This window comes from Centroberyx gerrardi, chromosome 19 (assembly GCF_048128805.1).
Source record: "Centroberyx gerrardi isolate f3 chromosome 19, fCenGer3.hap1.cur.20231027, whole genome shotgun sequence".
Lineage (NCBI taxonomy): Eukaryota > Metazoa > Chordata > Actinopteri > Beryciformes > Berycidae > Centroberyx > Centroberyx gerrardi.
The window spans coordinates 16,906,439-16,920,244 of record NC_136015.1 but is presented as its reverse complement, the minus strand read 5'-3'; the positions used below and the strand labels follow the sequence as shown (position 1 = coordinate 16,920,244).

The following is a 13,806-nucleotide window of genomic DNA, read 5'->3' as shown; positions in this document are numbered from 1 at the left end:
TGTGTGGTGGCATATGTGTACCTGTATGTGATGTGTATCCCCAGAGTGGTGGAAATCAGGCTGAGATAAGCATACTCTGCTGGATGGGGGAGAAGAGGGTAGTCTGAGTGTTTTCCGCTGATGTCTGCATCCATGAATGGAGATGGAGGGGATATAATGAGAGGTGAGCTGCAGAGTGGAGGGACAAGGCTCTTGGTACCTGCTGCAACGGCACCAAACACAACAGGTGAGACGCCGGCCTCCGCGCTCTGTTATTATACACTGCACATTCTACGATTCACTTCTAATCGTTTGTGTGGAAGATGCATGTTGCTGTCTTTAGCTGTTCGTTTCTCTCCTCATTTTCCAGGTAGCATCTCTACACTCAACACAAGCCACAATGGAAGATGCCATCAACACCCTTGTCTCTCAGTTCAAGACGTACGCTGGGAAGGATGGATCCTCCAGCACCCTGAGCAAAGAGGAATTCCGCAGCCTGGTGATCTCTCAGCTGCCTAACTTTGTCAAGGTAAATCCCGCAACTTGATTTTATCCTCTTCTACAGCTGATTTCTATCCCTTTCTCATCAGTCCTGGGTCTTATCTTGAGCATCTTCAGATATCTTACTACAGTGGTTTACATAAGATATGACTGCAGTGTGATTCAGACATAATCCTTGCGGTGGATTCACACTCTATATGGTTACTGTGGGGCCTTTATTGTATGTGGCAGTTCTACCAGCACTGTTATCCATCTTTATCCATCTAAACTCAGCTTTTCAAGAACTTAATTAAGTGTGAACTTATTATTCTGTGGGGCTGTAAACCAATATGTATCTCAGTTGTATTTAGTACTATACTCAGCCATTAGATGGCAGGGCAGTCCAGTCTTGCAACGCAGTGTGTGTTGGACACCAGGTTGGGCTTGTACATATCAAGGCCTCTTCTCTGTGATTGCCCGCAGAACACCAGCGACCCCGCAGCGATCGACCAGCTCATGGGCTCACTGGATGAAAACAACGACGGGGAGCTGACTTTCCTTGAGTTCTGGCAGCTGATTGGAAAACTGGCGGGCAAGCAGGGGGGTTTCAGTCAGTAGAGCTCTGCCTCCGCTGTCAGTTGTGGCTTTTTGCAGATTGCGCAATACCATCCCACTGAATTGAGCTGTCCAACTGTAACCTCGCGGGCATTTTATTTCTTTTATCTGTCAGTGCCACATGTGTAACTCTTTAGTTAACTATTTGTTGAATGCAGCGAACTTGGAATTAAAGGCTCCATTGTCTTGAACCCTTTGTGTCCTGTCGTTCATTGACTACATTATATGACGTCCAGCTACCCACATTTGAGCGGGAGTGTATTATAGCTGTGGTTTACTGGCACAATTGACTTGTAATCCTATATGCATTACTGCTCCCACAACTACACCATCCAGACCATATCTTGTTCCATAGGGCTTCATAATGCCTATACAAAGCTGCCTGTCCAGGCGTTAAGCTGCAGTAATGCAAAGGTATAGCCTGGTGCTCACTGTCTGTCAGTGAGGCCTGAGGAGTATATGTAATGGGGATACAAATACATCCCATTGTGTTTGACAGAACTTATTGTTTTTGCAGGGGTTGACACTTAGTTTAATTACATTGTGCTCGTTCATTTGGTAAATGTATTCTCAGTATTATGGTCACTTCATCCCAATTCAGATGTCTAGACAGAGTTATGTGCGCTGGCTTGTTCACCAGCTGTTTTATAGCCTATACTTAATTTTTGTGAGGGGGGGGGGGGGGGTGCACAATTTGTTGTGCAGGTAAGAAAATGTGGACTTTGTATCCAAATTAAACACAGTAAGGTGCCACTGTGGGTGTGACCACGGACAAATGAGTCAACGGCAACAAAGTGAGACACAAACTGGCATGGTACTACCTAGTATAGTCAAGGGTCTAGGTGTGTGTGACTCACACACACTCAAGTCCCTTATGCTGCTGATCCCAAGAGCCTTCCCAGGTAATCTAAATGTGGAGGCTTTTTATCTCACTTATCCACCCAGCACCACTAGTGACATTTCATCTTTGGAGGAATTTCAAACTTGTGTGAAGAGTTGAAGGTCCAATCTAAAGTCCGACAAAGCTCATTCACCACCTACGCACCACTTTTGACTCACACACACTGGCTTCATTGCTTATTTTTTCATTGCACTAAAAAAAATTTCACTCTCACTCAGTCAAAAGCATCATTGTCAAATGACTGACAGTAGGTCACAGCCAAACTTCACTTTTAACTGTTCTGAAGTTGAAAATGATTACTTTGTTCATGTCTTACTTGGTGTAAAATGGAAGAGTATTTAGAATTTTTGTGGCATCTGAAAGTTGTGAAGACTACATTTTCCATTTCAGAGTTCCACCCAGAATTCATCTGTGTATTCCAATAAGTGAAATAGTTTAAGAACTGGTGGAGCCTTGAGCAGATAAAGTAATCTCTCCCGCCCTGTCCCCTCTTCCCTGCCGATGAATCTGCTCCAAGCCACAAGTCTGGATAGTTGGCGTGAAACTGTACAAATCACACATGACGTGAACCACTTGGACCATAAGCCAAAGATAATTCCAACAAAAAACAAGTATAAAGTATTTGATACAGTTTTACGCCCTTTCCTAAAAGTTATGGCTGTGCTCTTCCACACTCCCAATTCTCCCTCTCACTCTTCCAGGTACACGCCCTTTGACTTGTCAGGGGGAAAAGTTTTAAGAAAAAAAAAAAAAAAAAAACGAAATCACGGAAGAGATTCTGCAGTCCTACTAGTTTGGCAAGTTCTCTGGTCTCAAAGCAGCGTAGAAAGGCGGAGAAGAGGGCAGAAACTCAAATTTGGGCACATTTGTACACTTCCCTTGTCCTGTAGACGGTATACGGTGAGTTATATGCGTCTTTCTGGTTTCTTATGAGTTTCTCCTCCGTATAAACTATATTATAGCTATTCGTTTATGCCACGTTTCGATATACTCTTGCAAGAGCCATCTCATGAAACTTAGCTACGGTCTGACTGCAGGACGGTTTCAGTGACTCCAGCCCTCAGAAGTTTTTAGGCTCATGTTGCGCTTTCAAAAAGCGTATACGCGTATTTGCGACTAATTGGCAACTATTATAGACCTAAAGGTTGTCTGTTTACCATTATTTAATTGTCATATGCTTTCCCTCGGAAAGATATCTGATATTTTGGTGTAGATCAGCTGTCAAGTTCCTGATTAATTACAAATAGCCCATCAAAAATTGAAGTGACCGTGCACAGTATTGGACCTGAATGCGGTCTATCTGGTGGGCATCAGGGCCGCGCGTAAAGGCGCAACTTTGCGCAAAATCACAATTTTGTGCATAATAGTCTCTTAATAAGTAGGCCCATACGACTGACAACTTGGCTTGCAGAGTGGATTTTTGTGGAACTGTGTCACTCATACTATTTAGCCAATAGTATGAATTTTTCAACCAACGTTTGAAATTGCTGTATTAATGATGAATACTGGCGAAGCTCGCGTTTGTTGATAGGGTGGCGCGCGCGTCTCAACATTAAATCTTCTGTATTTTCAAACCTAGCTGATGTATTGGATGAAAGACAGACACTGCATGCCTGCTCACTGCAGTTTACAGCCACAACCGAACTTGTTCCTCTGTTAATATTTCATGCCACACGAGCGGTAGTATTGTCATTACTCTGCGCACATACCGTATCACATTCGCCCATTTGGAAACGCAACACTCAATCTCCTTTGGGCTCTGGAGGGAAACGGGAAACCTCTGGTTGTATATATTTAATTATTTGCGTGGTTGTTTTTTGGCCTTTTAAGACAAATAACGGGGATTGGTTTGTTCTTGTCGTAACCCTGAGAGGGACAAGATGAAGCTGTGACGTGAGTCGAGTAATGCAAGTCTTGAATTCATTTGTCCAAATTAGGGCTCCGGCACGTGTTGGGAATAATGTCCAGCAGGCAATCACTAGACAGGTCACTAAGTAAATAATGAATGTGAGAATGGACAGAAATGTCAATCCAAGAATAGACGAAATGACCTCGCCATTGCTGGGTATTTTTGGATAGGACTCAAGCCTGAGTGTGTCCGGGCTGCAGAGGGTGTGTCACCCTGCAGGAAGAAGTCCCCTATGTTGTATCATGTGTAGAATACAGGGGAACTGACACAAAATATGAGCTGTAGGGAGGGAACATTTTCATTTGTGGTAATGTGATATAATGACAGCACATACATAATATGAGCCCACATGTATTACATTATCACTGTTGCTTAATTAAAGTTGTATTGCCAATCAGATGAGTGTAAAAGCCTTACAGTGTATACATGCAAACTTATGGTTCCATTTGAGTACGGTCCATCTGGTAACGGGTCAGAACAGAACCACGGTTAGGGATTTTGCACCGGTTGTGGTGGATAGGAACTCTACAATGTGACAGGGAGCCAGTGAAATTTTAGATTTTAATAGGCCTACACTCCTGTGTCAGATCTCTCCCTCGTGGCATAATTAGGCTAACAGGCATGTTCCCTAATTGGCCATTGCCTGTGGTGATTGCAGTGGGGGAAAAGGGCTGGCCAGAGGGTGCTTGAGTGTGACATGTATTTCTGCAGCTGATGAGACATTCATTTGCTGTCTGCGAACGGCCACTCAGATTCCTGTCATGTACTGACTGACATGAGCAAGACCGTATATCCTGTTGAAACGAGGAGGCGGTGTGTTTTCTCACTGGAATAAGCTGTTGTTTGCTCTGCCGCATTTGAATACTGAAGCTGACAGACGAGTGTGGTTGCCTTACAAACTGAACGTATCCTCTCACTGCTTTGGGGCAAACTAGCTAGAGTTGGCCTGTAAATTCCTGTCTAAGTGATCTTCACAGACAGCAATGAATGGAATTCCGGCAAGGATGTGTCACCCACTGGCATGTATCGCATTTTGTGCACAGTCTGTAGGACATCTTACATTTAGATATGTCGTGTCTAATGGGAACCATATCGTATCTAGTTAGACTCAGAAATATACTTGCATGTTTCCTAATTATTTTATGAGAGCAAGCTGCTCCGTAAACACGTATAATGCAATACTGAGAATCCATATACAGTTTCATTGTCACATGTACGTCAGGATATGACAGTGTGAAGGCAGGGGGTTGAGAGGAAGATAAGGGACGTCAGAGAGGGCAGCAGAGTGAAAAGCAGGGGGAGAGAGTGGCAGACAGAGGAAGAGAGAGTGGCACTGAAAGAGGGAGATAGATTCATCTAGCGAGAGAGTGAGAAAGAAAGAAAGAGAGGGAGAGATAAAGAAAGGAGAGAGAGGAGCAGACAGTGGGTAGGTAATCCCTTAGGTAATCCGAAGCCCAGTCCCCTTGGTAGCGTCAGTAGATCAGATGACCTATCAAAGATCAGAACTTCCATTGTGCATCACAGCTTGTCTCTCAATCAGACTCCCTCTCACCCTCTTAACTTATCTCACGTCACTGTCCATCCCTTGCTGCGGCTCTAGCCTCAACACCTGAAACGACGGGCTCACAGGGAGGGACTGGAGGACATCCTCTGTTTCATTTTCCACTGGGCTTGCCTATCAGTTGTATGCTTTTTGAATTAGACTATTCTGCTACTTTTTTCCTTCACAGCAGCTGTGAGTGTAGCAATAATGTCTGCCAGGCTCTGTTGTTTGTGACTCACTGAAACTCATGTATTATCCATCTCTCTCTCTCTCTCTCCCCCCCTCTTTCTCTCCCTCTCTATCTATCTATCACAAACAAATGCTCACATACACACCTTACTCTTCTGTCTCACTCCTCCTCCCCCTCCTCTGTCTTGACCTCTCCCCTTCCCCAGAGAGAGGAGTCATGGAGGCTGCCATTCAGACCGTGGTGAAGGTCTTCCTGAAGTCGGCCAAGGGAAAGGAAAGTCTAGGAGGGAAAGACTTCCAGAGCCTTGTCAAGAGCCAGCTCAGCAACATCATGACGGTTAGGAAATCTTCAATGAACCTCTCTGAAATATTACCAACGCTCATATTATATAACCGCCTCGCAGAGAGAACATAATAGCCTTGTATGTGCACCACTAGCCGAAGAGTGTTGTGACCAAATGCTGGTGTTATATACGTGAATAGGGAATGTGATCTGATATGATAGAATGACATTCATCAGTATTATAATGTAAATAGAGCCACTGATAGAGGTTCAGTTACTAATCTTGCATGGTGATTTCACCGGTGAGAGTCCAGGTAGAGTTACGGTGCAGTCATCATGGTGCTTGATTGTCCCACGGTTCTGTGTGCCTACCCAGGATGCAGACAGCTCAGACGCAGTGAAGGAGATGCGTCAGGGCCTGGACGCCAACCAGGACGGCAAGGTTGGCTTCGAGGAGTACATGAAGCTGGTCGGTTACTTGGCAACCTCGCTCAGCCAACAGCGCGGCCTCGCCAAAGACGAGCCCGCTCAAAACGCTGCGGCCGAACCGGCGGCAGAGAGCGCCCCGGCCCCAGAGAAAGAGGAGGCGAAGCCAGAGGCAAAACCAGAGGCGAAGCCAGGGGTGCAGGCAGAGGCGAAACCAGAGGCGAGCCCAGAAGCAAAGGTAGAAGCAAAGGCAGAAGCAAAGGCAGAGGAGGAGACGAAGCCCGAGGCGGCCAAGGAGGAGGAGAAGCCAGCAGCGGCAGCGGCAGCAGCAGCACCAGCAGCACCAGCAGTGGCAGTGGCGGCAGCAGAGGAAGTGAAAGAGGAGGAGAAGGTGGAGGAAGCAGTGAAGGTGGAGGAGGTGAAGGAGCAGCCAGCTGCGGCTGCAGAGGAAGAGGGGGAGAAGAAGACAGAGGAGGCGACCTCATAGGGGACAATACATTCCTTCATCCACACCACACTACAGGCTTACATTCAACACTACACACAACACAGCATAAACAGTGCCAAAATAAGTCGGTAAAACACTACAAATGTATTTTTTTCAAATACACACAATTTGGAAATAGAATACAATCAACGCCCAACACTACAAACCCAGTTCCAAAGAAAACAAATTCTTTATATTTGACAAAAAATACATGATATATATGACACTAGAATTATTGCATTGTATCAGTACTTACCACTATGTTGATATGTATGTACATCCCACTATATAGCACACTTACCTCATTACGATGATATACTATGATAGCATGCAGACATTCACTATCAATGTGCATGCCATATCCCTGTGAAACTTCACTGCAAAGTATGACACTATGTCCCTGCAGCGGCACACTGACACACATGCGACCGCTGTGTCACTGTACAGTATGTAACACACCACTGCAGCAAGGCCCCTTAGTTTAAATCCCTTCCACTCTCTCACTTTTTTCCCTATCTGGGTCTGTCTCTCCATGCCTCAGATGGCTTTTCACAGTTGTGTCATGCAACCCCACACTGTACATTCCACTGTATGCACGTAGGTCAGGCCTCGCCAGATCGCTGTTCAAACATTAATTAGCATGGCATTATTCACCTAGCTAAGCAACTAATGGCGTGGTTGCATGAAAATCTGTCTGTCAATAATACTATCTCCAATTTACACCCTCTCACCTTCCCACTCTTCTCACCTCACATTGCTGTGGAGCTGATTTGGCGTGACAATAAACAAATTGTTTTGCTGAAGCATTGAGTTACTTCAGCTCATCTTAATAGTCTACTTTATGCCCTCTCCCCTCCTCTCCTTCTCTGTCTAGTCTACTCTCTATCTCTCTCTCTCTCCCCTCTCTCTCTCTCTCTCTCTCTCTCTCTCTCTCTCTCTCTGTAGTTCCCAGGAAGGGTCAGATCATCTGGAATCTATATGCTCTTCAGTCTTAGTCAGCCATGGATTAGGAGATGCAAGATCAGGTGTGGGATGTCCTAATAATGGCCCTTGGCTAAATAATTAAATGCCTGGGATGGAATCCACACCAGAGGACCCTTATGGTCACCAGGGAGCCCAAAATAGTCCCATGGGAGTGGGCTGGTGACCGGGGGAGCAGGCCAGGGAAGTTCTCCATGCAACCCAATCCACCTGGATTAGAATTGGTAGGAAAGAGCAAGAAAACAAACACCAAGATGTCAAGAAACTCATAGCAGATGTCACTTGGTGAACACTTCTATCTCAGTGCCTTACATTTTTATTATGGGCGGCCCCAGTGGGATCCATCCTCATCTTCCAAACTGTGGCATTGTAATAGTCATGCTCTACCGATTGAACTATACAGGAGCTGGACAAGACGGTATCTGCAGTGACCCATAGTAGCGCTGGGTAGGTGGAGTGACACAAAAAGGTCTCAGCAGAAACCTGAGCCTTGTTTTGGTGGCTCTTAAAGTTGCTTTTTGTTGCTTGTCGTTTTCCTCTGGTTCTAGCACCAGTTGGTCAGGCTTGCGTGTTTGTTTGTCAGTCACGCCCTTATACAGTTGGGAGACCCTGTTTGACCTGCAACTGGATCCCTGCATCCCAGGCGTTAGGAAACTACTGGATTAGACATTTGATGGGGAACACACCCTAGGACAGAAACAATTACATGAAAGTAATCCTGGGCTCCAGTGATCCTACCTGTAAGACAAGGTGGCAGTGTCACAGGGAGCGTTTTGTTGTCAGAGGTTGAGGTCTTAAAAAAGTAAAATAGAATTCTGAGCCATCAGACATAAATCTATATGGTGTGATATTTAACAGCATGCTATTGCATAAGATATTGCATGCAATCAGTAACTGATCTGACAGATATTACCAGTGTATTACCATTATAGCGGTCGTTGAAGCTTGACATGGCCTTGACTTTGTGCTAGCGTTTTATATTTACCTTTTAACATAACTTTTCTTTAATTGGACCACTATGGAGATTACTTGAAGTTTCAAGGAAACATAGTTATTTGTCACATTATATGCAAACAATTTGTTAATTAGAATTTAATGATTTGTAAATTGTCTTACCATCAATAATGCAGCCATGAGAAAAAGGCTCATGTTGCATGCCTGCTACGTAGTACCTGGCCTGCTACACAGTGCTAAGGCACATTTTGGGCACACTACCAAACATGCACCTTATGCATTGTAACAGCACCTGGCACTTCAAACTCCTCAGTGGCAAATGGGCAAGACAAATAAACCTGAGTCATGTGGTCTCCTTGCCTCACTGCGACACTCCCATTGTAAATACTCTCTCATCTACACTCCACTCAGCTTTCAGCATACAGTATACTCACAGTACACTGCATTTCTTGCATGATCTGTTGTTACTAACACACAATAGAGCCTCATTGGACTTTTTTTAATCATTTAGAGTATATCATGATTCCACTTTATTTCTTTTATTAACACCTATATTCTATTTTATAGCAAAATACTTTTCTTATCATGGTACTTCCTGTGAAAAACATATCACTCTCTTGCACCATCTACAGCCGGCCTCCTGCTCAGTATGTACATAGGCCTCAGGCACTTGCATCTTGTATATACACTGACAAGCTGCATACCTTATTAGTTTTTCCCATAGGCTAGGCATGCTTAAACACATTGCACAATCCATAACTTTTCTCCACATTAGGCTTACACATCTGTAATGGAAACTATGGGAAACTATGCGGAAATCACCGCATAGTTTCCTAGTTCTCAGCCAAATAACATAACAAAATTATGGTAGATAGAAGCTGAACCAATCAAAATTGACCTTATTGACCTGCTTTAAAATTACTTGACTTGCACCACCAAGTGATTCCTGGATATTAGACGAAACAGATCTGGGTCAGACAGTATTTGCAAATAATTTTACCACAGGTAATCCTTTCTTTTAACCTACTTGGAATAGCAGATGGGCAGAGTGTCAGATAAGTTGTCAGTCGCAGAAAAGTGAACTAAGACTGAACTTTCTGGCACATATTTTACTGTTCAATGTTGCAAACCCCACCCATCTTGTACTGCAAGCAGGTTAAAAAAATGCTGGTACTAAACATAGCAGATTTGCAACAGGGAGTGTTTGTAGCCAGCGTATCCTTGCCACACAATAGTCTGATTCATTTTTAGACATTAGATAAAGATAAAAGCCTGCGTTGAGAACGCTCCCATTGGATATATAGTAAGTGTATACATGTGTGTGCGTCCTGGTGAAGGCTCACTGGGTTGAAATGTCACTGTGATTAATTAAATATATCTACGGGAGCATTCCTAATACAGCGTGCAGGCTTTTATATTTATCTATGGGTTGATTCAGTCTGGTTATCGCCTGCCATGCACTATAGGATCTGTGTGTGTTTAGCGATTTGACTCATTTCAACCCACTGTCATGTTTCACCCTCATCTTTAACGCTGTATCATTTTTGCTTAATCTATGTAACAAGTGTAATGGCTAATATTAAATAAAACTGTGACGATAACATCAGACTTTGTGGCCTACTATATGTGCAGAGGCTCGGTTCCTTGCAGAGGTCAAGCTTTCATGCTGTGTGTGTGCGTGTGCGTGTGAGCATATGGGCCTCTACTGTGTGTGTGTGTGTGTGAGAGAGAGAGAGAGAGAGAAACCACCTGCACAGAAAGAGGGAGGATATAGCGTAACAGAAGCAGGGTGTACGTAAGTGGGTAAAGGAGGGAGGGCGGGGGGGGGGCAGGTGATATTTAAGCCACTGGCAAACTCTCTCCCCATCCATCTCTCCCTTGGCTCAGTCCTCTGCACCTCTTCTGAGACAAAGGAGGCCTTCCATCAGCACTCAGGTAAGATGGACAGCTTGGAGGGGTTGCAGCTCTATACTTTCTCCTCTGTGCCTGATATGTGTTTGCTCGGATTGGCCAATATTTTATCCGCTGTGCACCTGTAGCAAATAGCTGTAAATTCAAATGCCTTGAGAGCAGTGAGACACTGGGTAATGGATGCTCATCAGCAGTGCCAGTCTCAGGAGACTTGAAAACAACACTGTGGGAGTGATTGGAAGCGTTTCTTCTTGAAAAGGTACAGTCTGATTTCTCTGGACTGATAAGCTTTGAAGAACAGCAAATTAGGAATTATGTGGAGTCGAAGTTTGTGGCAAAGCAGAGTTAATACAGTATATTACGTGACTAATATAGTGTATGAACTAAAAAAAATCAAAATTCAAATGCATGAATAACAGTAAGGCTGTGCTAAATAATGTCAGCAGTTATACCATGGCATGGTAATTCCAAACCACTGGTACATATTTGTTTCTATAACATAAAATGTTTTGCCTTTTTCCTCGACTGAAGCAAATCTTTTTTTAATATGCTAATGTTTATAAGTCACTGGGTGTGACTATTGCTCCTTTATCAGCATTATGTAGTGTAAATGCATTATTTCTACACTCAATATTGTGTTACTGACAGCATTTTCGTCTCCATGGTTTCCTATTGTATTGTGTCAGTCATTGAGACAGATGACCCCTATAGATTTTCCAGTTAGTCAGCTGGTGTCCACTCTCCTCCTCTTTCATCTCCACTGCCCACAGCTTTGAGCTCACCTGTACAATGCACTGCAGTTTGATGAGAACCAACTATCTTATGACTGAAATTGGCATCATTTTCTCTTTTTGTCATAGTTTTGCAAGGGGTTCAACTAGAGATATAGGCTGGTAAATAAATCATTCACAGGAAGATGATTTTATTGTCTCCCTCAATATTTTGTATGCTATCAATCATTTTATTTTCATAGACAGTATATTTTATACAGGATGGGCCCTAAAGTGAGAGTGAGTGAGTGAGTGAGTGAGTGAGTGAGTGAGTGAGTGAGTGAGTGAGTGAGTGAGCAGGTGAGTGAGTGAATGAGTGCCTTCATCTATATGTATGTGTGCTCAGGTTAGTGTATATGGTAGCACCTCAGGTTACTTGGCCCTCAGTTTCTAATTGTGATTACCAGCTGGTTTATCTGCATTTTAACAGTTTTGTGTTTCACTTCTTGTTTCCATTTGGATATTTAGGCCGTTGTTACACGATCGGCAGGCAGACGACATGTTCTACACTGAAACCACTTTTCACTGACACTGCGATGTTATCATTACATGCATTACCAATTCAGCTTACAAGAGAGATAACCCAGGGACTAGAAAACATGTTACAGCTTAGCTGTTCTTAAACCTACCTACTTTGTTTTGTATGCAGTACATGAAGTGAAATTAAATTTATGTTCATTTTTAAGGCAGTTTTTCACCCTCAAAGGGAGTCAGTGTCATTGACAATGACTTATCTGTGTCTGTGTGTGCACAGTCTCTCCACGAGCCCAACACAAGAAGATCCAAGATGCCGGACACAATGTGTGTAAGATTGTTCGAAAGCTTTTCCAAAGCTATTTTCCATCTTTCCATTCAACCCTCTGAAATGTAAAACCAAGTAAGGCTACACACAGTGACCAGAATACTTTAATTAGGGTCAGAAATAGCCTCTGCACTATGTGCAGAGTGTTATTTGACCCGTGTTGTAGAAGTGGGAAAACTTCTCTAGATTTGGTTTCCTTCCGTCCATCCGTGTATCTATCCACCTATCACTTTGTCTTGGAGGTGGCTTCACCCTTGTTTGCTATGTGACCGCACATGCAGCTGGGGCTGGAGCGGGCATTTTATGGTGGATACTGACCTTTGACCTCATACCCCCCTCCAGTATGTCCAAGGAGCCCAGTTCCAACCTGGAGAGTGCCATGCAGATGCTGATAAAGACCTTCCACAAGTATTCGGGGAAGGAAGGGGACAAGTACACGCTGAGCAGGAGCGAACTAAAGGAGCTGCTAGTAGAGGAGCTGGGGAGTTACTTAGGGGTAAGAGACAAATATGTGGTTGTACACTAACACACTAACGCAACACACAAATATGCGTTCATGCACTGACACACAAGCGAAGGTATGTGCTCACATACTCAGAAACACACAAGTACAGACAAGCACATGCATTGATGTATGCGCACACTGCACACGCACACTCACACACACAAATGAACACGCATTCTTAACCCTTCCTCTCTCTCTCTCTCTCTCTCTCTCTCTCTCTCTGTCTCTCTGTCCCTCTCTCTCTCTCTTCTGACAGAGCTCCAAAGATAATGAAGGGGTTGAGAAGGTGATGAATGACTTGGACGCCAACAACGACGGGGAGGTGGACTTCACCGAGTTCATCATCCTGATGGGCGCCCTCACGGTCGCCTGCAACGACTTCTTCCTGGAGTACAAAACAGATGAGAAACCAAAGGCTGAAAGCAAAGGCGAGACGGCGGAGAAGAAAGAATGAGTCAGGGCAAGAGAGGGAGAGAGAGGCGGGAGGGAGAGGGGGAAGGAGGGAAAGGAAGAGCAACGGGAAGAGGGAAAGGAACTGTAAGGGAGAAGAGAGAGGGGATGGAGTTGAAGTTTGTCTTATGCAATTTCTAAACAGTACAACTACAAGTGTGATTGTGTGGCTGAGGGAAGTGTTCCAGCAAATAGTTTGTGGGTTCACAGAACACGGGGCATCCAGGAAGAGTGTTTTCCCTCTGCAACTATATTTCATACCGCAGTTAAGTCACAAATCCGGAGCTGGTTGCGCTGTTCTCATACCAATGAGTGACATTACATACAGGGTATATTTCAACCTTCTCTCCTTACAATATTCAATTCAAATTCATCAGTTTTGATAGTTTCTCGTATGTTCAGAATGTGGCACTGGAAATGAAGGTAGATTTTTGGCAGAATGCACACCAGGGTGTTTGAGCATCTCTTGCACATGAATAATTTGTGAACATATCTTAAGTTACAGATTATCAAATTATGTACTCAGTGTTGAACATTCGAATATGATTTATCCCTTTCCTTGCACCTATTTTGTAATCTTTTTTTTTGGTAATAACCAAATGCATTCTTCAAATATTAAAC

The 13,806-nt window shown here is 44.0% G+C and overlaps 3 protein-coding genes across 6 annotated transcripts; all 3 read left to right on the top strand.

Annotated features, from left to right (window-relative positions):
- The first annotated feature begins 126 nt into the window (after positions 1-126).
- On the top strand, positions 127-1,265 carry s100a11 (S100 calcium binding protein A11). Of its 2 annotated transcripts, none has more exons than XM_078290393.1 (3): positions 127-226; positions 350-508; positions 943-1,265. In XM_078290393.1, exons 2-3 carry the CDS (start codon positions 380-382, stop codon positions 1,075-1,077), a joined length of 264 nt encoding a protein of 87 aa, XP_078146519.1. In that variant the 5' UTR covers positions 127-226; positions 350-379; the 3' UTR covers positions 1,078-1,265. The 2 variants fall into 2 exon arrangements, with proteins under 2 accessions (XP_078146519.1, XP_071764412.1); XM_071908311.2 differs by having other exon boundaries at positions 160-226; positions 343-508.
- Positions 1,266-2,745: 1,480 nt separating this feature from the next.
- On the top strand, positions 2,746-10,353 carry s100u (S100 calcium binding protein U). The gene is made up of 3 exons (XM_071908309.2): positions 2,746-2,875; positions 5,823-5,953; positions 6,276-10,353. The coding sequence occupies exons 2-3, from the start codon at positions 5,834-5,836 to the stop codon at positions 6,810-6,812; spliced, it is 657 nt and encodes a 218-aa protein (XP_071764410.2). The 5' UTR covers positions 2,746-2,875; positions 5,823-5,833; the 3' UTR covers positions 6,813-10,353.
- A 280-nt stretch (positions 10,354-10,633) lies between these two features.
- Positions 10,634-13,806, top strand: s100s (S100 calcium binding protein S). Of its 3 annotated transcripts, XM_071908288.2 has the most exons (4): positions 10,640-10,682; positions 12,183-12,229; positions 12,573-12,726; positions 12,992-13,806. In XM_071908288.2, the coding sequence occupies exons 2-4, from the start codon at positions 12,216-12,218 to the stop codon at positions 13,187-13,189; spliced, it is 366 nt and encodes a 121-aa protein (XP_071764389.1). In that variant the 5' UTR covers positions 10,640-10,682; positions 12,183-12,215; the 3' UTR covers positions 13,190-13,806. The 3 variants fall into 3 exon arrangements, with proteins under 3 accessions (XP_071764390.1, XP_071764389.1, XP_078146438.1); XM_071908289.2 differs by lacking the exon at positions 12,183-12,229 and having other exon boundaries at positions 10,634-10,682; XM_078290312.1 differs by lacking the exon at positions 10,640-10,682 and having other exon boundaries at positions 11,913-12,233.